The sequence below is a fragment of the Diabrotica virgifera genome, chromosome 1, assembly GCF_917563875.1.
Source record: "Diabrotica virgifera virgifera chromosome 1, PGI_DIABVI_V3a".
Lineage (NCBI taxonomy): Eukaryota > Metazoa > Arthropoda > Insecta > Coleoptera > Chrysomelidae > Diabrotica > Diabrotica virgifera.
Genome location: NC_065443.1, coordinates 270451238 through 270474821, shown reverse-complemented (window position 1 = coordinate 270474821; position 23584 = coordinate 270451238). Strand labels below are relative to the sequence as shown.

The 23584-nt window shown below is 31.0% G+C and overlaps 1 protein-coding gene across 1 annotated transcript in view; it reads left to right on the top strand.

Moving 5' to 3' along the window:
- Nucleotides 1-5835: 5835 nt before the first annotated feature.
- The window catches only part of LOC126893389 (uncharacterized), a 164564-nt gene continuing 146815 nt past the window's right edge, over nucleotides 5836-23584 (top strand). Inside the window, exons 1-2 of the mRNA XM_050663526.1 lie at nucleotides 5836-6628; nucleotides 8255-9423. Coding sequence (XP_050519483.1) covers nucleotides 6433-6628; nucleotides 8255-9423 — 1365 coding nt within the window. The 5' untranslated portion in view covers nucleotides 5836-6432. The remainder of the gene's footprint in view (nucleotides 6629-8254; nucleotides 9424-23584) is intronic.

Sequence of the window (23584 nt, the reverse complement as noted above, 5' to 3'; positions counted from 1 at the left end):
CTGGATCAACATCCTTTTGACGCATTTCTTTTGAAGAGTTCTGAAAGAAAACATTACCTTTCTATCATATTGATGTAGGTCAAAACTGTATTTTTATTAAGGGTGTTTATACACTTACACTAATTACGAGTATTATTGTAAGATAAAACTTACCAAGACTGAAGATTCTTTCAGTATATTGGAATTTTCTGTGTCCAGGTCAATCTGTTTTTCAACACCATTTTCTGATCCATTTTCAGTTAATTTCAGTGTCGTACAAATGATTGGTTCATCACTGATAACATCATGGTTGTAATCTATGTCATAGTTTACTGCACACTCACTTATTATGGTATCCTGAAATTAAATATAAATATTTCATTAATGCAAAGCTATAATACCATGAAAGTATTCTCATTCAATAATTTTTTGTTGTTTAACGCCTGACTGTTTTGCATACAAAAATAGTAAAACTGTAAAAATAAATAAAATACTTACAGAAAGTGAAAATTCTACTGGTACATCATTTACAACTTGACCCATATATTCTATTAGTACTGGTGTGTCGTTGTCCACTGGTTTGTATATAAATGATTCATTATTGAGTTCTTCAACAGGCGTTTCAGAAGTACTGGTTACCTGAAATTTAGAAGAAAAAACCATACAAGCTTTAATTAAACATTCTCTAAGTCAATAGTTGGTGTAGAGTTTATCGGTAATTTAATAACCTCAAAATTACAAATTCAGATTAAATTAAAATATTACTATTTAAAAACATTTATGGGGTGCCAGTATAAATATTGTAACATTTTAATTTACAAGAATTTCTGAATCTTGAAAATATACTTACGTTTTTGTGTGGAATAGCAACATTAGTAGAAATACCATGTCCAACACTATTATTCGCCATTTGTTCCTCTTTTAGAACCATACTAACAATTTTTGCAACTCTAGACATGATAATGATTTAAAAAACTTACGCGAAAACTTGAAAAAAAAGTACAATCCACTGATGAATTCACTTCACACACTGAACAATAATTACTGAACTACAGAAACTACTCTAGTTTGACAAACTAACCTAACCTCAACTGTATGTAAACAAAAAATTGGAAGCCATTTCAATGGTGCAATAGGGCCACAATTTGAAATGTTGCCATATTGTACTAGAATGATACCCAATCATTTCCGTTCAACAACGCCGGAGCTTGAATTGCGACCTTATTTCATTTTATATTTTGAGAAAATGAATTAAAGCAATAAGGAATTATCTAAAATAATTTCATTTTTCATTGAAATTGGAGATATGGCCTTATTGCACGACATAAAATGAAACAAAACAAGCGAAAAAAAGGCTAAATCGCGTAAATCAGTTTTTTTGACTTATGGCCCTCTTGCATTGGAGGTGCGACATATATTTCCATTTATATGACAGCAACAGTTATTTTTAAAATTTACACGTTTCTTAAGATATCTCGAGATGGAAAAAAGGTATCGACATGCAGTTTTCGGTATTCTGTTGCTAATTTAGTCTACTTTTGTAATACAGTGAAAAACGTACATATTTGTATTTAATATTTTTCAAAGAAAATTAGATTTTTAAAAAACAAAAAATAGCGCCTTCTAGCCGGCATACTACGTAATAGACTGTTTCCAAATTATATCAATTACATTGACGAAAAAGAGCCGTTTTCAAAAAGACCAAGTTTATAAAAATCGAATAAACAGAACCGGACTTACAGCGATTTTTTCATAACAAGGTTCCCACTCACCCCCACCTCTTATTTGCACAGGTAGACTTAAACTTGTGAAATAAAATATGCACAGAATTGTATGAAGAATACGATGATTGGATTTCCAGTGCCCATTCATTAGGCAAATTTTGTAAAATTTCGATTTTTTAATTTTTGATATTCAATTACGCCCTCTAGCGGTGGACTTACAATTACGAAAATAATTTCCAGGATTTTCACGGGGCAACTTTTGTTATAAATTTTTTTTTTCCCAAAGTTGTAGTATAAACGGTTCCTGAGATATGGCCGAGAGCCATTCTTATTGGGACACCTGGTACATGAACTACTTATTATTTAATGACTGATTGCTGTCTTTCTCGAATTGTTTGCAATATTAGAAAATGGCCTTGCTTGAGCGTTTATTGAACTGACTTCTTATTCTAACATCTTCTTTAGGATCTGGTATTAGGATGAATCTTTGATTTTTATTGACCTAGTAAATTTGAAACATCACTCCAATATTTCCTTTTCTCTTCTAGCACTTACTTCCTGGTAGATTATATCTAAATAATTTTTTTAGCCGTATACACTGGGGTGCAAAATTAACCGGACACCTAAAAATTTTTTGATTTATCGAATTTTTTAAACCTGTTGTCCGCTTTGAGTGATGTTTTTATTACGTTATAGCTTTATTTTTTAACAATATCGCTGTATATTGATGCTAAACAGGTAAATTTTCATTATATACCGGATGTACCAATAAAACTGTATTTTCTCTCAAATTTTGCATGACCCTGTGGAATATTCTAGCATCTATAAAATATTTAAAATAAAACACAACTATAGCCTCAGGTTTTGTCAACAGTCTGTTTTTTGATTTATTCGCTTATGTTGGACCGTGTAAAAGTTAGGTATTTTAACAATTAGCCATGTTTTTCATCAATACACGGTGTTTTTCAATAAGTATGGCATATTCCAAGGGGTAATTGGGGTACATAAATAAATAATGACAGTTTGATTTATAAACCTATGTCCGCAAAAGCTTCGTTTCTGAGATATAGGGTGTTGCAATTTCTCTTACAAACTTTTTTTTTTTTTTCTTTTTATTGTTACAAACGCCATCTGTTTATTTCAAACTATAAACACTAAGCATTTTGGTTGAACAGAATTTGAAACATTAAGAGTGATCGCCCAGTGGCTATTACTCTATTGGTTGAATGTTTCTGGATATACATTGGTATGACTTATATTTATTTACTTCACTACTTAATCTAAACTTATTCTAAACTTATACTTGTTGTCTATTGTCTATAGGGTAAATCCAGTGGACTACGAATATTTAGTCTGTTGTTTTGTACACTGTTGTCAAGAAGACCGATTACAAGATTGTTGGAGTGCACTTCAAGACGCTTTAGATATTTATCACTACACTGCGCGATCACTTGTTTCACTGTAGGAATTTTTAGATCACTGTAGATGACCTGGTTTGAGATAAACCAAGGGGCAGTCGCTATAGTTCTTAATGTCTTTGACTGGAATCGTTCTAGGATCGCAATGTTGCTGTCAGATGATGTACCCCAGAGTTGTACGCCGTATGTCCAAATAGGCTTTATGATGGAACTGTAGATCAGGAGTTTATTTTTTGATGATAGAGGTGAGTTACTTCCAAGTAGCCAGTAGTGTTTTACAAACTGAAGATTTATTTATTGTTTTAAAACCGGTTGATATATGCAAATGAAATTTGGTTTTAAGATTTTCTTATTGTATATTTTTTGACGTACAAGCAGGAATTTAATATTCACCATTGGCGCGCATACGGGTAATATGGCGGCTCATATTACCCGTATGGCCCCAATGGTGAATATTAATTTCTTACGTGTATGTAAAAAAATGTACAATGACTACGTCTTAACACCCACCAAATTTCATTTGCATATTTTAACCGGTTTTTAAGTAATAAATAAATCTTCAGTTTGTAAGAAAAATTTCAACACTCTCAATCTCAGAAACGAAGGATTTGCGGACATACCGTTTATAAAACAAACTGTCATTATTTTTTCATTAGAATTACCACTTGAAGTTTGCCATACTTTTTGAAAAACACCCTGTATTGATGAAAAACATGGCTAATTGTTAAAGTAACTAACTTTTTATGGTCTAATGTGTTGGTCTAATGGAATGAATCAAAAAACAAATGTTGAGAAAATATGAGGCTATACCTAGTTGGATTTTATAAAGACAGTATTTTATAAATAAATATACCATATGGTAATGCGAACTTTAAAAAAACACAGTTTGATTGGTACACCCGGTATACAATGAAAATTTAACTATTTAGCAACAATACTCATACAGCGATATTGTTAAAGAATAAGTCTATCATATATTAAAATAATCACTTAAATGGGACAACAGGTTCAAGAAATTCGAGACATAAAAATGACCCATTTTTAAGATGTCAGGTTAATTTTGCACCTCGTGTACTTTCTTTCACCTGAAGAAGATGCCTAAACCACTTAAAAACTTTCTTTAATATTTTGTCCGTTAGCGTGTCTATTGCATTTAATCCATGGCAATCTCTCCTGTTTTGATATTCTGACACTTCTTTTTTTAACAGCAATAATAAATTTAATTTTTTTGCATTTAACGTTTATAATTTACTTGTATATGCCACGACAAAGTCTACAAATGCTATTTAAATCCAAATTTTTGGTTTTTATATTATATTCTGTCTCTCTTACGATAATAAAGTTGGGCTTCCGATTTGTTTTCCACCTATCCTGTTTGGTATTCAATTTTCTATTTTCTTAGTCTCCCTGTTGATATAATTGCTTTTGCCCAGTAACTTATCTTGCCTATTAAAAGAAAATTTAAAACAAAAAATATATATACCTAATTTTGTTGATATAATAAACATATGAAAAAAAACACTGAAAATAAGAAATTTTGAAAAATTAGAACATAAAGCAGTAGATAAACTGTAAATTTCTTTATTAATGAGTTGTAAATATTTGTAAATTGCTAAAAAATTACTACAGAGCTGTATAAATAAATAAATCAGCCCTTAAAATCTGGTAAGCATGTCAGAACGATTTCATTTCTTCTCTACATTTATGAATAATTCAAAAAATTACCTTTTTGCGAATATTCATAATATGAGGGGATAATATTAATACAAACGTATAAATTAGTCCATACTGTGAATCCGCTTCCGTATGAAAGAAATTCTGATTCGTTTCCTTTACGGATTCCTGTTATAAAATGCAACCTTTAAACAAATTAGAAGGGTGCCTGGCGAAATTTTTGGTTAGAAATAATTGAAGCGTTTATTTGAAAAACAACACTTCTCCAAAAATTAAAATGTTGGCAAATCAAAAAAAACTGCCCAGCTTAAATTTATTTCAAATCTTACTTTTAGTAAGATATTCATTGGAAGGACTGTGCACATCAAGATAATTGTACAAGTTGGTTTCATATTTTTATTGATATTTTAAGCAAAAATAGGCACAAATTTGCAAAATATAGAGGTATTGTGACAGTTTCCGCCATGCTGAACAATTTCTAATACAAAAGAAATCACAAAAACTTTTTCAATCTTTTTGCAATCCGAAAATGTAGCCTCATTATACTCTAGTTAAATCGGAGAGTACAGGAAGAGTCTATATCGGTTTCGGGGATTTTTTCCTCTCATCAATAAGTAGTCCCATATCTTCTTCTCTCCAGTTCAACCAGGTATCTTGCTTTGGTCCTTTCAGCAAGGTACGTGGTTGAATTGGAGAGAAGGAGATATGGGACTACTGATGAGAGGAAAAAATCCCCGAAACCTGTATAGACTCTTCCTGCACTCTCCGATTTAACTAAAGTGTAATGCTGTTGAATTTTCGGATTGCAAAGAAATTGAAAATGTTTATACATTTTTGGAAGAGTAATTCTTTAATCTTTACCAGAAGAATATTTTTACGTCGCCGGTGGAATCATGTCTCGTTCTCGTTCACGGTATAACCACGTATGTATGCGAATCGACCTTAAACAATTCAATTTCCAGATTTTGACTAGTAATTGGGGCTTATTTCATTTTAGTCCGTTGTTTCTTAATGGTTAATTCCGTGACTGGCGTGAATAACTTGACAAGTCGAAATTTTGCATTTTTGTGATATTTATTGCAATGGATTGCTTATTAATGACTTTATGCTGTGAATAACTGAATATCTTAAGAAATCACATTAATAACGTTTAAACCCATTGTGAATATACTGACAGCTCTTTGAAAGCCGAGATATATCTAATATCTATAGATATCAAATTGATAAAGAAAATTTAAATTTGACCAGTCGAGTTGTTGACATAATCTTTACTTTAGATTCCTTTACGTATTTTTATAACTCATTTTGTGATGTTACACTTGTTAGAATGCCACTATATCTAATGTGATACATCGACTTATCCAGTTATTCCTGATCCTCTTTTTGTAATAATAAATTGATAACTAGTTATGTGAAACTTGACGTCTCGTTTCTGACTATTATGTATTTTGATATCATGACTTGTCATTTTGGGTACAATATGATCTTAAGTTGATAAAATGAGATGCACGATCTGAACATTTCCCGCCTTCAATATCAGGATGCTTCGATTATGTAGGTGCGTGGGTCACGTGATGTACATACAGTTTAACGGTTTTCTGTCTGCTGCCGCTGTTCAGTTGTTCAGTTAATCACATATGTTAATGTTGAAAACACCAGTTACTTCTGTTACAATGGCGAAGCGGGTACAATTTTTAAGAGAATTGCACAAAAATGTCAAAGAAGGTTGTATACCAAGTAATGACGAGGAATTTCTGGAAGTGGAAAATCTTATTCCAGAGAATAAAAGTGAAAGTTGTTCACCAACAGGAGAAAACAATATCCTAGAAGAAGGTAAGTGTAAGGCTTTACTGTAAGAAATGCATGCTAATTTGGTAAAAAAACTTATATTAAAGGTAACAAAAGTTGCATGTTTACCTTTGTACTCAAGTATCAATTTGTGAGATATTGTTAGAGGCAATGGGTTTTAAAATGTATGTCGTATGCTATGGTTATAGCGTTGATTGAATATAGGCTTAAAGGCGTTACAACTATTCATTTTAATTATAAATTATTATCCTTATATACACTGAAAACATAACTGGTTTAATCTTTTTTCTTCGAGGTATGGGGCACACAATTTTTCAGTTACGTTTCATAGTAAACTTTAGCCCAGGAAATATTTGAATATTTGTGAACATTGCCGTAGGTACAAAATATCAACTAAATAGTCTAGTAAAAATAAAATGACATGAACGTTATTGTTTTTTAGTAAGTACCTATCTTTAATTCAAAAAGTTGTGAACTGCCGTATCTAAAAGTTGGTCTATATTTCTGAATATTTTGTAAAATAATACTTTGCAAAGTAAGGTGCTAAATTAAAATCATCAGAATTTTTTCGAAATAGGTTGTCTTTATCAAATAAAGTAGCTGTTACATCAATGTATTTTTTTTGTTAATATGACTACGCAAAATTTATTAATGAAATAATTGTAAAAACGTGGATGTTAATCAATTTTTAATAGGTTGTAATGATATCAACGGAAATTTTTGTGAGAAATTTATTTAAATTAGCTAGGTGTGTAGAATTGTATACAGTGTGGGCCAAAACAAAAACTCAACCTCGATATTTGGCAGTATTTATTAGATTTTAAAGAAATAACGAAAGAGGTCGATTTTTGATCTAAGGGGGACACATTTTTACGGTACATACATTTGCATTTTGTCAACCACCTCCCTTCCACTTCCCCCGCCACTTATTTTTAAATAGGGAATATGGGTCCTATGCTAGTCCATTTGAAAGGAAATTAAATTCTATATTCAGTAATATAAACATTAACATAATTATTTATAAAGGGTGTCTAAAAAAAAAAAATCTAATTAAATTATTTCACCCAAAAAGAAGAATATATGTAATTTATTTAACTGAAAATACATTATACTGCTGACAGAAAACAGAAAAAAATGTTTATTTGATAACTAAACATTGTTTGTTGCTTAAATTCAATTTTCAACCTACCACGAGACAGATGGGTGGCAGCTTGAACATTGAAATTAAGCGAAAAGCAATGTTTATTTATCAAAAAACATTTTTCTCTGTTTTGTGACAGCAGTAGAATGTATTTTGAATTAAATAAATTACATACATTCTTCTTTTTGGGTGAAAAAATTTAACTAAATTTTTTTCTTGGACACCGCCTATAAATAATTATGTTAATGTTTATATTACTGAGTATAGAATTCAATATTCTTTCAAATGAGCTAGCACAGGACCCATATTCCCTATTTAAAAATATGTAGTGGGGGAAGTGGAAGGGAAGTGGTTGACAAATGGCGGATGTATGTAATGTAAAAATTTGTCCCCCTTAGATCAAAAATCGACCTGTTTAGTCAATTCTTTAAAATCTAATAAATACTGCTAAATATTGAGGTGGATTGTTTCCTTTGGGTCACACTCTATTATTATTATTTTTTTTTCAGACTTAAATCTCTCAGACGATAGTGTAGCAGATCCAGATTATGTTTTACCCAAAGAAAATTTCATGAAACATCCAGTCGAAAACCTGCAAAATAACGACAGCAACTCTGATACGGAAAATATTCCAGTTTTGCAAACTCTAACCAGTAGAAATTATACAAAAAGAAAAGGTCGAACACGAAGAGAAAGAGAAGAATGTAAAAGGCTTAGAAATGCAGGAGAGAGCTATACTACAGAAAAAGGCAAAACTAAACCCAAAAGATTATCGAAAAACTTATTACCTTGTAGGCTAAAATGTGCGGAAAGGTTCAGTGAAGCCGAAAGGGCTACATGTTTTAATGATTACTGGAAGTTAGGGAGTAGAGATCGAAGGGCTATGTACATATCGGGGTTAGTTTCAATTTTACCTAAAAAGACCCAGAAAACCGACGGCAGAGCAATAAATAGAGAGTGTTATTGTACATACAAACTGATCGTTAATAATGAAGCAAAACGAACCTGCAAAGAATGTTTTTGTAGAATATTAGGGGAGACTAAAGGATTTATCAATGTACTTGTCCAGAAGAAGAAGTTTTCTTCAACCGGAATAATAGAATCCGATCAAAGGGGTGTAGGTCCTCCTGCCAACAAAAAAAGTATAGAAGATATAACTTCAGTCAAAAATCATATTCTATCTTTTCCTAGCTACGAAAGCCATTACTGTAGAAAATCCACGAATAAAAAATATTTATCTCCTGATCTTTCTATAGCAAAAATGTATAGGCTATATAAAGAAACTTGCTTAGAGCCGGTTTCTTTAAAACTGTACTCAAACTGTTTTCACGACTTAAAACTGTCTTTTAAAAAACCATCGAAAGACACCTGTCACACCTGTGATATGATAACGATGCAGATGAAGTTAGCTGAGGAAAATGGAGATTTAAAAATTCAGTTAGCTGAGCATCATTTGCAGGCTGAAAAGGCTTATTCTGCAAAACGCGCCAGTAAAGTAAGAGCTCAAGAAGATTCCTCGTTTCAGGCTTATGCGTTTGACCTCCAACAGTGTCTACCCACACCACTTTTACAAACCTCAATTGCCTTTTACAAGAGGCAGCTTTGGACCTTTAATTTAACGGTTCACAACTTGGCAACGGATGAAGCTACGTGTTACATGTGGGATGAGACAATTGGAGTACGTGGTGCAAATCAAATCGCATCCTGTCTGTGGCACTTTTGTTTAAATTATCTTCCACCAGTTGTCAAAGAAATTACATTCTTTTCAGATACTTGCGGTGGACAGAATAAAAATAACATCGTGGCAATGATGTTTACATTTTTATTAGACAAGCACCCAACTTTAGAAATTATTAATCACAAATTTCTCCTTAGTGGTCATAGTCACATGGAATGTGACTCTGATCACGCCATTATTGAGAAAACTAAAAAAAAACACAAATGAAAATTAACTATCTTCATGATTGGATTCAACTGGTTAGATCATGTAAGATAAAAAACCCATTTAAAGTTGTTCATATGAGTTTAAACGATTTTTATAATTTTACTGAGCTTGGCTTAAGAAAAGGACCTTTCACAATTAGAAAAAAGGATGTTGCTGGAGATAAGTTTTTATGGCAACCGGTTAAATGGCTGCAATATCAAAAATCCGTTGGCGAAATTCATTTTAAAGATAATCTCGAAGATAATACCCCCTTTAAATGTCTTACTTTCAGAAAAAGAGGAAAACCTACACACTCCTTTCACTTAAACGTAATAACGAAATAACCTTTACCAATAAGCAAAGAAAAGAAAAAAGATCTTCTGGACATTTTGCATCTAATAGATCCTTTGTTCCACGACTTCTATTCAAATATAAAAACAACTGAAACCAAATCAACAGATCCCGATATTGACGAAAGAGATCCAGATGATGTCGATAATGACAATGCAGATGAAGAGAGCATTGAATAATAACAAAAACTATTTACTGTTTTTAGTTTTATTTGTATGTGACAAAGAAGATTGTTTTATTTTAGTTACAATTTTTTATTTTATGTTTCGTTCCTGTTAGTTTCTGAAATAAATATTCCAAACCGAAGGGCATGTTTTATTTAGCTGTAAAGTTCTCTATTTCATCAGATTTATTTAAATTAGAGTTAGTTGCTTATGGTGAATAAGTTGACAAGTACTAGGTGAACAATGTGACAAGTCTGATTTCTATAAAATAACCAAAGGAAATCCCACTTTTTTTCCAGATTTGTAAAAATCGACTAAAATTACTTATATTTACGATACTAAACTAAAAAAAAGTTAATAATCTTTTTTACAGCTAATTGTCAAAACTTAAAATCAATGCCCTGAAAAACTGCATTTTTAGACATGTCAACATATTCACGCCAACCACGGAATTATGCTCATCTACTCAATTTTTATTCCATCGCGCCGTAGCACCAGATAGTTCGACGCACTATCTGATGTGTTTGTGTCGCACATATGGTATGCCTTATAAACTTACGTGCATAAAAATCGGCCCACTTAAAAATTTGGTCATTTTTGATGTCTCATATTTCCTAAACCTCTTGGCCGATTTAAGTGATTTTTTAAACATGTTATGTCCTGATTCTTTAGCAATACCACTGTAATAATATTGTTGCTAAACATGTAAATTTTCATTGTATACCGGGTGTACCAATCAAATCGGATTTTTTTCTCAAAGTTCGCATCACCCTGTGAAATATTCTAGGATCACCAGTGTTTCTATATAAGTGCGAGAAACTTTAAGGGGTAATTCTGCATGAAAAATAATGACAGTTGGCTTTATAAACGTATGTATGTCCGCAAATGTTTCGTTTTTAGATACGGGATGTTGCATTTTTCTTACAAACTGACGATTTATTTTATTGCTTTAAAACCAGTTGAGTTATGCCAATAAAATTTGGTGGGTTTTAAGAGGTAGATATTGCACATTTTTAGCGCATCATTAGCGCGCATACGTGTAATATGACCGATCATATTACGCGTATACACGCTAATGGTGAATATAAAATTCTTAGTTTTATGTAAAAAAAATCCGGAATAACTATCTCTTAAAACTTACCAAATTTATTTTGCATATCTCAACTGGTTTTAAAGCAATAAATAAATCGTCAATTTCTAAGAAAAAATTCAACATATATTATATCTCAGAAACAAAAAATTTGCGGACATACTTTCATAAAGCAAACTGTCATTATTCCTTCATGGAGAATTACCCTTTAAAGGTTGTCGCCCTTATTTAGAAACACCGTGTATTGATAAAGAACATGTCTAGTTGTTAAAGTACCTAACTTTTTTATTATCTAACATAAACTGTTGGGTTTTAATTTTAGTATTTTAAAATGCTATAATATTCTACAGAGTGATGCGAACTTTGAGCAAAAAAACAGTTTGATTGGTACACCCGGTATACAATGAAAATTTACATGTTTAGCAACAATATTATTACAGTGATATTGATAAAGAACCAGGCTATAACATGTTCAAAAAATCACTTAAATCGGCCAACAGGTTTAGGAAATAGGAGACATAAAAAATTACCAAATTTTTAAGTGGGCCGATTTCTATGCACGTAAGTTTTATTATATTCTGATTTTTGATGCCCATGTTAGGTTATTAGATTTAATAGTAGTCCAGGGTAATAAGGTTTATTCCATGACACTTGAGCAGCCAGGGTACTGAAGCGTTTTTTCGACAGGTAATACCTATAAGATCAAATTGTAACTATTGCCTGCGTAGGATCTGGCGGCCATTTTTATTTATAAACAATTAAGTGTCAAAAAATGGCTTATTTCTTTTTTTCAAATTAATTGAAAACAGAGATATTTATGGTTTTTTTTTAGTACAAATATCTTCGAGATTATGGAAAAAGCTTTAAAATGGCGTATTACAAAGTTTGATATACTCATTTATTGTTAATATAATTGCGAAAGAAGGTCGGAATTACAAAAAAAAATTATTTTCGCAATAACTGTTGTAAAAATTAGTGTACAACTTTGAAATTTTTGTCAAATAATGGTTTTTAGTGCTTAATATATGATAAAAATTTTAAAGCGATTCATTCAATTTTTTAAATTTTATTCAAATTGTTATCCCAGAGAGCATTTTTTTGCAATAATATAAGTCAGAAGAAAATGACGTTAGAACCATTCCACAGGTCTCAAATGTAAGAGCATGAGCTATATTTTCAATTTGTTTTAAAAAATGTGAATAAAAATTGCATTTATTAGTAATAAATAATTATGCAAGAGTATCGTAAATCTTTCCTTATAAACTTTTTATTTTGTTATATAAGAACTTATACATATTTATTACAATTTTTTATCAATTATGATAATATAGATAACATTACTTGGTAGTTGTGCACTTAAAACAGGGTAAAAAAGTTAATTTTTTTTTTGGAAAAAGTTATTCAAAAGTTTATAAAGAAAAATTGACGATACTTTTGCATAATTATTTATTACTAACAAATGCATTTTTTATTCACTTTTTTAAACCATGTTGAAAATGTAGCTCATGCTCTTTCACTTGACACCTGTGTAATGGTTCTAAGGTCATTTTTTTCCGACTTATGTTATTGCAAAAAATGCTCTCTGGGATAAACAATTTGAATAAAATTTAAACAATTGAATGAACCGCTTTGAAATTTTTATCACACATTAAGCACCAAAGAAACCTCATTTGACAAAAATTTCAAAGCTGTACACTAATTTTCACAACAGTTATTGAGAAAATATTTTTTTTTGCAATTCCGACCTTTTTCGTAATTATATTAACAATAAATGAGTATATCAAACTTTGTAATACCTCATTTTAAAGCTTTTTCCATAATCTCGAAGATATTTATACTAAAAAAATCATAAGTTTCACTGTTTTCCGTTAATTTGAAAAAAAAAATGGGAAAATGCCATTTTTTGACAGTTAATTATTTATTAATAAAAATGGCCGCCAGGTCCTACGCAGGAAATAGTTATAATTTGTTGCTATAGGTATTACCTGTCCAAAAAATGCTTCAGTACCCTGGCTGCTGAAGTATCACGAACAGGGTATATTTTTGTCTTATTACCCTGGCCTATAGTATTTTGTGGAGGCTATATCTGTTTGCTGACTGAATTCTCCCTTTAATATCTTTCGTGATATCATTATCTGCAGTGATTGTTGCTTCGAGGTATTTAAAAATTATAATAATAATGCTATATTAATAATAAATGATACTATGTTAATTATAAATTCGTAAATTTGAACTGTTAAGTCTCAAAAATGTGTATTTTCGCATATTTTAGATTTTAAATCGCTTATAATTCGAAAACTAACTGTTAAGAAAAGTTACACTTGTTCTTGTGTATTTATAATGACTCAAAAAACCTAAAAAGATACTTTCCAGGGCAAAAGGAGACCTTTTGAATTTCTTTAAAAAAATTGTTTTAACAATTTTTGCCCGAAAATTTCTTCCCGTTCCATTCTGATTTATTTAAAAGGGACATTTTTAAACAGGAATCCGCAATGTAACCGATTGAGAGTTTTTTTATACGGGAGCAGTGTCACATCATGGCCTACATCATCATTTCGAGAGGGCTTTATTACGGGAGACATAATATAACCTGATATGAGAAAAAAATAAAAACAATCTAGGTACTCAAAAATGAAATAACATACATGTACAATGAACTTTAATCAATTTTTTGATGAACCTAAACATCCAGAGGGAAATCTTTTTGGAATATAATTCTTTTGAGTTACTATTGCACGAAATAATGAATTTTATAATAATTTCGTATCGATTTCCGAAGTGGTTTTCTTTGAAACAAGCAGGTCCCAAGTCCTGGGGTCTCATCAAATATAACTTGAAGTCGATATTTGAACTGTTCGTTTAACTTTGCGTCGATTGAGATACGATTTCACCAATTTTAATCATGTTTGTCGAACTTCCGCTTATAACATTTTAAACGGAAATAACATCAAAACCGGAACTGACTATCCTATCTCGACTTTCTAATACGCCTTGATTTATACGTCAAATATATTAGCTTTAGTACATAATATTTAATATATTATGTAATTATATAGCTGATCAGTTAAAGAATAGAAAACGAAAAGAGAACAAAAATAGGTGAATACCAACATGGATTCAGAGAAGGTAAGTCAACAATAGATGCAATACACATTGTAACGCAAATCGTCGAAAAAAGTTACGAGCACGGAATAGATCTACATACACTGTTTATTGACAACAAGCAAGCCTTTGACAGTGTAATAAGGGAGGAGCTAATGAATGGTATGAATCAATTAGGCATTCAAGAAAAACTAGTAAGTCTCACGAAAATGACGATGAAGGAATCCAAGGCACGAATCTTAACAAGGGAAGGCCCGTCAGATGAAGTACAAATGGAGGTAGATGTCAGACAGGGAGACTCCCTGTCAACAACATTATTTAACATTGCCATAGAGGGGGCAGTAAGAACAGCCAAAATTATGGGAACTATTATCGAATCTTCAGCCCAACTGATAGCGTTCGCAGACGATATTGCACTGGTTACTAGAAATTTAAAAACCATGCAGAATATAATATTAATACTAGATACAGAAGCAAAGAAGAGAGGGCTAGTAATAAACCAAAGCAAAACGAATTACTTCAAGTGCTCAAGAGAGAATACGAACATCGAGAAAGAAATTAAGCTTGGTGCATATACATTTGAAAGAGTACACCGTTTCAAATACTTGGGAGTGATGGTGAATGGCAGAAATGATAGAACGGATGAAATAAATGAACGCATCCTACTGGGTAATAAAACCTACTGGAACTACCAAAAATTCTTGAAAGAAAAGCACATTAGTAAGACAACCAAATTAGAAATTTACAATACTGCAATCAGGCCAGTGATCACCTATGGTGCAGAGACGATGTGCCTAACACAAAAAGATGAAATGAGGTTAGAAATCTTAGAGAAAAAGAAAATTCGACGAATATTGGGACCGGCGAGGATAAGTGTAGGCGAATTTAGAAGATTAACCAATGAAGAAATTAAAGAAGTCATCCAGGGTGAAGACATAATCAAGTTCGTGAAGGCACAAAGGCTCAGGTGGCTGGGATACAGAGAAAGAGCTAACCCAGACTCTACGCTAAAGCGAATAACTGGTTGGAGACAAACAAAAAAGAGAACAAAGGGAAGACCCAAAATAAAATGGAGAGATCAAGTCTTAGGAGACATAAAGAAGCTGAGAATCTACAATTGGAAGGATCGCTGTAAGGACCGGAAAGAATAGAGGAAAATTGTAGACAAGGCCAAGTCACACACGCTGCTATAATAATAAAAAGACAGCGGACTGATTCTCCGCAATAAATGAATCAGAGAGCCCAAAAGGGCGACAAAAACTCCGCCAGCAGTGAATATGCCATGATGATGATGATATTAGCTTTAATACTATCCTTGAATTATAAGCTCTCATTAGACACTTCGTTTGTCATTCTACCTCTTCTAGTAACGAAAGAATCTCTTCTTATTGAAAAATCTATTAATTAAGTAGGTAACTATAAATTATTTCCAACAAAATTAAATAGTATTTCGCCCCTTTAGTTACTACTTAGTGTGCCAAAATTTCAAAGTGCAATTATAATTTGCGATGACATCAAATTTTGCACGATCTTGTTCGAAAATTAATAAACTATGTTTATTACTATGTTATAAACTATACCAGAAAAGTTACCTATGACTGTAAGGCAAATATTTTTCTATCTGGTAAATAAACGTATTCATCTCGTTTCGCAACGTAGCAAATTATTTTTTTACCAAATGTCAAAAGTTAACAGTTAGTGCAGTCACTGAAGGTGGATATGAGCTAATAGGTACCTCCTATTTCGTTGAACCTCCATCGATTTGCTGGAAAATTAGTGAGTGGTTAGAGGATATCTCAAGGAACAAATGTGACATGGTGCCAACTTGCGCTTTTACCCTGGGGGTGGAGGCCACCCCTCCTCGGGCGTGAAAGTTATTTTATTAAAAATAACCCCACAATTCGATAGAGGGACAAATTATAAGCAAAATTTGTTATGTAAATTTATTAAAATGAATAAAAAACTTTTTGAGTTATTAAAGATCAGATTTTAATTTTTCGTGGAAAAAATGTATGTTTTTAACCGATTTTTCATAAATAACTCAAAAACTATAAGTTTTTGCAAAAAAGTTATTATTATCAAAATTGAGGCTAATAAAAAATCAAATAAACTCCTTACTAGAAAAACCTTTCAATGTTAACTAAAAGTGAGTTATATAATTGAATGTATATTTCTTTCGTCAAGTACCCAAATCTAAGTATTCAAGCTTAAATACAGGGAAAATGGTGCATTTTATAACAAAAACTTATTAAATAGTTGTCAAATTTCATAGCAATTTCATAGAATTTCATTTCAAATATCTATCAAACAAGCCCTCGAACAAGTTAATAGCATTAAAATTTATGCACCAAAAATGTTTTAAAATGTATCTTTTAAAATTTTTTCCCAAAAATGTTACTGTTTTTTTGTAAATAACTCCGTTAATTTTTAAGATATAAGGTTCATCTAAAAACTAGTTAAAAGTTGATTACAAGAGATATTAAAAAACGTCAAAATTAGCCTTTCAAACGTCTTACTTTTTTAAAAATAAAAAGTTAAAGTCCCCGGTTACATGGTTCTCACAGCAAAATTTAGGTTTTAAATGTTTAAACGTTTCTATCTCGGTTATTTTTTACTCTACGGAAATAGTAAAATGGACAAAGTATTTCAAACAAAAAAAAAAATAAAATTTAGTTATATATGATTTTTTACGTATATTGAGTATTTTTGGAGTTATCAAAAGAAAAGAAAAGTACGATAATTTTAAAAATTCTGATTTTTACTCTATCGTACTACATACGTAGTATAGTATAATAGATAAAGTTATAGGATCGTGCAAAAAAATTTTCAGATTTCACTTTTTTTCGACGTTTCGAGTCCCCCTGAGTAAATAAGCAAATAAAAGCAAAGCAAAGCAAATATAAGCAAATAAATAAGCAAATAAAAAAACATGTCAGTAGTATGTACGTACGTATGTCGCCACCGCCCAGCAAAAACTACTGGACCCATTTCGATGAAATTCAGTATGAGTAAGTTTAAGAGAATTTTGTCGAGAAACTAAGCATTTAAAAAAACCTCTCAAAGGGGGGCCGAAATAGGGGGGTTATTAAGGGCCCATTTTTGCAAATTTTGACCGAAACGAATCAAATTTAACTCAAAGTTAGCTCATCGATAGGTAAATAGAAATACGGAATTTGACATTTCCAAATTAAAAATGGCAGCCAAGATGGCCGACCGCCCACCCGACACATATTCCTACCTATCTAAAAACTTTTTTAAGATAAGTTTAACTTGAAAAAGTCGTTATATAGACTAAAGACGGGGCTATAAGAAGAATATTATCGTTTTTCAGAAAAAGTTGTTCAGAAAAAATCGCTCCAAGGGATTTGTTTATTTTTTGATATCCTATCGGTAAATTGAATGACATTAGTCACATTTCTTAACTCCCCATATGAGGGAAGATGAATTTTTTATAAAAAAATATTCGAGTGCCCGTAACCTCCTTTGTAATAGAAACTAAAATTTGAAATTTTGCAGACATATATGGTACTTTATTATCTATTATCACAATAAATTTTACTTAAAATATGGCTTGCGGTAAAACCGGAAATGAAAAAAAAATCTTAATTTTTTTCAATACGTCCTATATATTTTTACACATTTTGAAAGAATATATAATTATCTTTTCAATGACATAAAACTCGTTGCTGTAGCTCAAAAACTCAAAAAGTTACAGTAAATAGAAATTTTGCTAAAATCGTGTGTGTGTCCTCTCTCACGCGATCATAGCAGAGCATTATTATAGGGCAGTCAATGAGGGTATTTGGCTCCTAATTCCATCCTACTACATCAATGCACTTTATATTTTCACAGTAAGTAGGGAATAGCTCAAGAAACAAAATCTAATCTATATACTATGGCGCTTTTATCTTGGGGCGGTTCCCACCCCTTCAAGGGGGTGGAAAATTTGTTGGTCAAAATAAACACGGAAGTTACTAGAGAACCTATTTCTAAGCAAAAACTGGTCTATACTTTTTTTTGAGAACTCAATACTTTTTGAGTAATGCGTAGTTGAAAATTGGCCATTTTCATTGAAAAATGACACCTTTTCGGACGGCTTTTTGTGAATACCTTAAAATTTATGCATCGAACTAAAAACACTGGAATGCACGGTTCGGCAAAGCGACCTCTATTTCTACGCTCTGTACTTTTATTCGCACTTTTAATTATATTGGCCAATTATAATAGTCCTGGTTGCTGGATAATTGTCAAGGCCATAGTCCAAAAAAATAATAAGAAGAAAAAATAAGATGCAGGTTATGTTATGCAAACGTAAACAATTGTATGCAGTAAATAAAATTAGTTATTAAAATGCAGTACTGCAAGCAAAATAAAATTAATTAAATTTACCTTTATATAATAATTGCATATCATATCAATATTGTGGAGCAATATATAATTTTTCTGCTTCAATGACAGAAGGTATGAAATATACGTCAATTTGACAATTTCAATTGACAATATGGATTATTTAAGATAGTTGCAATATTTCTCCGCGACTCGTGCACGGTCGTTTCTCGTTTCCCTTCCAAGTACTTGCACACTGTGAATATAAAACGTTTTTAAGATTATAAATAACAAAGAGGTTCTTTCCTTCGTAAATGTTCCATTTATAATACAAAAAGAGATATGGTAGGTGAAAAGAGTTTGTTTTTTGGTGCATGCTCAAATTAATGTATTCAACTTGAAATAACAGAGGAACGGTAGGTTTTAGGTGTATAATGCTACCAACGCCTTTTGTAGTGTTTGAAAAGGGCTTTAAAACGAGCAGCGTTAAATGTCGGTGACATTCAAACTAAGCGAGATATGGTGCAAAAAAATATATGTACTTTAAGGAAAAATGAGAAGTGTATACATTTAACCCCTCAACCACCAGAATTTAAATGCATTATTTTTCTTCTGCAATACCCTTTAATATAGTGTTATTTCGACTTTAAAAAAGTTGAACGGGTACCTATAAAATGAATGGTTTTGTAAAAAATGTGATAAAATTATAGAATACATTTTTAAATTTTCTTAAAAATCTTCCTTTTTCTCCATGTATTTCGAAAATAAAAATGTTCCACTCAGGAGAAGTGGTGGGAACCGCCCCCATGATAAAAGCGCCATAGTATATAGGATAAACTTTGAATAGGGAACTTGCATAAATTTTTAAATTCGAAAAAAATGTTATAAATCACAACAGAACATAATTTAAAACATGTATCAAAGATAAAAAAGTTTTGTTTGTCTTTCGTTTGGCCCCTAAAGACGATTAAAAATTCAAATTAAAACAGGTGGTCCAAAATGCGTCGTGACGTCACTTGGTTTTACATGTACATTTTTCCAATAAAGTAAACAGAATTTTAAATTAGACGTTATAAACGTCAGTAGAAAATACATTTATGTGACGTTACAAGTGTTTTTGATCGTTAGACCTATTCATAGAAAATTTGTACTTTTACAAAATGGTTTTATTTTCAATAGTAAACCTTCGTTCCTTTCCTTCAAAAACAGTATAAAACTACAATTTTAACAAACTGGTATATATTATTACAATGATATACGATAAATGTCATTAGAATATAAATATTTTTGACTTATTCCACGACGATGAGCTTGCCAAATACCCAAGTAGGTGAAGGCCAATAAACTAAAGAAGGAGAAGAAGAATATACCTAAATATAAGGTTGTGTCTAGGTATACGTTAACGTGTACGCAAATAAAAAAGTTAGTGTCAGTGATTTCTTATTTTTTTATTTGTTTAGTGTTTGTTTTTAAATTAACTACGGAGTGTGGACAATTATTTAGTTCTTTTAATGAGTTTAAGAACATTTTAAAACAGTACGAAAAAGATAAGAGACTATAAATTAATATATATTTTTTTTAGTTATAAATGAAATAGTATTACCGTAAAAGATTAAAATATAAGGAAGACCTAAAGCTTTCACAATAATAGTTAACTTGTTCTGAAGCTATTATCCTTGTGACATTTTTGTAATCAACTATTCTAAATGAGAACTAAGCCACAATTTAACTAAAAAATTGATTTTATTAACGTTTCGACTTCTAAACCGGATGTCGTTGTCAAAATACAAAATATTATTAAATTAAACAAAAATGTTGTTGCTTAGTAAAAAATTTTTTCCAATAATTTATTTAATCTGACTAATTTTTGTATTTTGACAATGACATCCGATTTGGACGTCTTAACGTTAATAAAATATTTTTTTTAGTTAAATTGTGGCTTATTTTGAATTTAGAATAGTTGATTATAATAATTCACTTACGTATAAAAATTATTTTAACAATATTTTGTACCTACATGTCATGTAAACTAAATACATATAATTATTTTGCTAACCTAAATATATACTTTTATATTATACATTGATTTATTACAATTAAGTTTGAAACATCTGAATAGTTCTGCTTCCCTTCCCTTAACAAATATGTTTCTATCAAACAAACACTAAACATATCAAAATAGCATGTACCAAAATATATAGTCACTGCGCAAGCTAAATAATGACGTCACTGGCTTGATGAAGTTTAATTCGCGTCTACCTAACTTTTTTATTTGCGTACACGTTATCGTGCACCTAGACACAGCGAAATATAACCATAATAAAAACTAATGCAAAACTATGTGACGTCACGGGCCGTTTGAACTACTTTATACCGCAGAAGACTTTAAATATGTATTTTTAAGTTATTACGAGTTTTTGAAGCGTGAAATTTTGGAAATCTCATTTTTAAACCAAACTGAACATTATTATCTAATAAAAAAAATGTGCAAGTTCCCTATTAGGGGATTGGGCTACTCCCAAAATTTCATTAAAATCCATGCAGTAGGATAGAATTCGGAGATAATATCTTGTTCCTAATCTCGCGCATTGACTGGCGTAATCGAAATAGAATAGAATCCAAATATTGTAAACTACTAATTTCTCAGAAAAATGAACTAATTTGAAATGAATGTATGACTATAATATTCTATTGATTGATGCAATAATCTATATATCTATAGTGTGAACCCGAAATATGGCATCGAACATTTTCTCAAATGCAGGAATTAATGATGCGTAGAAACATAAAATATTTTCAAGAATACAAGGTGTCTCTAAAATATCAAAATAACGAGTAACCTTGTTCTTTTTATAGAATGCCAGTATCTTGTACGATAACGATAATTGATCGGTACGATAAAGTTCTCGGGCGGCCCTTCCGTCCAGCGTTTTTTAAATTATATCTTTTTTGTCCAAAAGATAAGCATTCCAAACCGGTCAAAATTGTTGAAATTATTAACTATGTTAACCTAAAGAAATTCTTGTAAGGATTACTACAAATTTTAATTTTTGTGAAAATGGCGTGTTTTATTTTTCACTTTTTCCTAAAAAAATCGAAAAGGTTCTCTTATTTTCATCATAACTTACTTAATTTTAATGCAATTAGCTTCTACTGGAGTTCATTTGATAGGTATTCTGAAGAACTTTGACAAGTGCTTAACAAGTATATTATATAAAATGCATCGTTTTCTCGTTATGTAAGCTTGAATACTCAGATTTGAGTACTCGTCGAAAAAATATACATTCAATTACCCATAACTCACTTTGAAATAATATTAGTTTAGTTCTTTAAGTGGGGAGTGTATTAAATATTTTATTATCTTTAATTTTTGGTAATAATAGCTTTTTTACCAGCTTTAAAACATGCATTTTTTTAAGAAAAAATAAAATCTTTGATATTTAATAACTCAAAAACTATTGATTTGTGTTAATAACTTTATACAGTGATGAGCGCGCTAATAACCGGCAAAATAGCTCAAAAGATGGAAAATGTATTAAGTTGTGAGATAAAAAGAAATGAAACTACTGGAGGTGGGATTTTATCGGTATTAACTTATAATTTACATTACCATTATGGATAGTTTCCACCTTTATACCTTTAAACGTCAGCTAGTTAACTTCGGTCATAATTCTAATTCTACGTATGACAGTATGACGTTCCTTCAAACTAAGTTTTATCAGGTTATGTATGTCTTCTTCTTCTTTGGTTTATTAGCCTCTACCTGCATGGGTATTTTTGCCAGCTCATCCTCTCAGATTAAAGGAAAAATCCCTTAATCATCTACAATTTAGAGTTAATAACTCAATAATTTCAAATTTTAATATTTAATTATTGCAAAAAAAGTCAAAAATGTGGGATTTGAAGCAACCTTGGACAATTCCGTAGTGACATAAATGAATGCGAGACGTCTAAGATCATGGTAGAAATAACGTTAATTTTAGAATAAAAAATTTCTACTAATTAAACTGTTTTTATTTACATTTGCTTTATGGCCTTCAATTGATTTTTACTTTATGCGAAATAAAAAAAATGTTAATGTCATGCTAACGTCATACGTAGTTATGAGGAAAGCAAAATACCTATCGGAAATGGATGGATAAAATAATAAATAATTTGAACAATATGTCAAAGATTACATACGGCTAGATAATTCAAATCTAGATAAAATAACAATACAATATTTTGTATAAACATTCAGTAATCATCTGGGTTCTTCACTTCAACTAACCGAGGCGACATTACGCACTCTTGTAATGATAGGCAATTTTCCCTGAGCTAGAAAGGTTTTTGCCTTTGTTGTATTTGTCCCATGACACTTCAAAATTGCCAATTAACTAATGAACGAGAAGAAGAAGTAGAAGCAGATTTTGTAATGGTCAGCAGTTATCCCTGTACGAGAAAAGTTTTCAGCTTTGTTGTATCTGTCCGATATCAACTCTAAATTGTAGGTGAATAAGGGATTTTTCCTTTATTCCAAGACGATGGACTAGCCAAATATCCATGCAGGTAGAGGTCAATAAATAAAAGAAGAAGACATACATAACATATTAAAACTAGGTTTGAAAGAACCTCATACGTAGAATTATGACCGAAGTTAACTAGCTGATGCGACGTTTAAAGGTATAAAGGTGGAAACTATCCATAATGGTAATGTAAATTATAAGTTATTACCGATAAAATCCCACCTCCAGTAGTTGCATTTCTTTTTATCTCACAACTTAATACGTTTTCCATCTTTTGAGCTATTTTGCCGGTTATTAGTGCGCTCATCACTGTATAACAAATTTTGCTTAGAAGTTGCCCCTCTATCGATTACTTGTATTATTTTTAATAAAAAAAA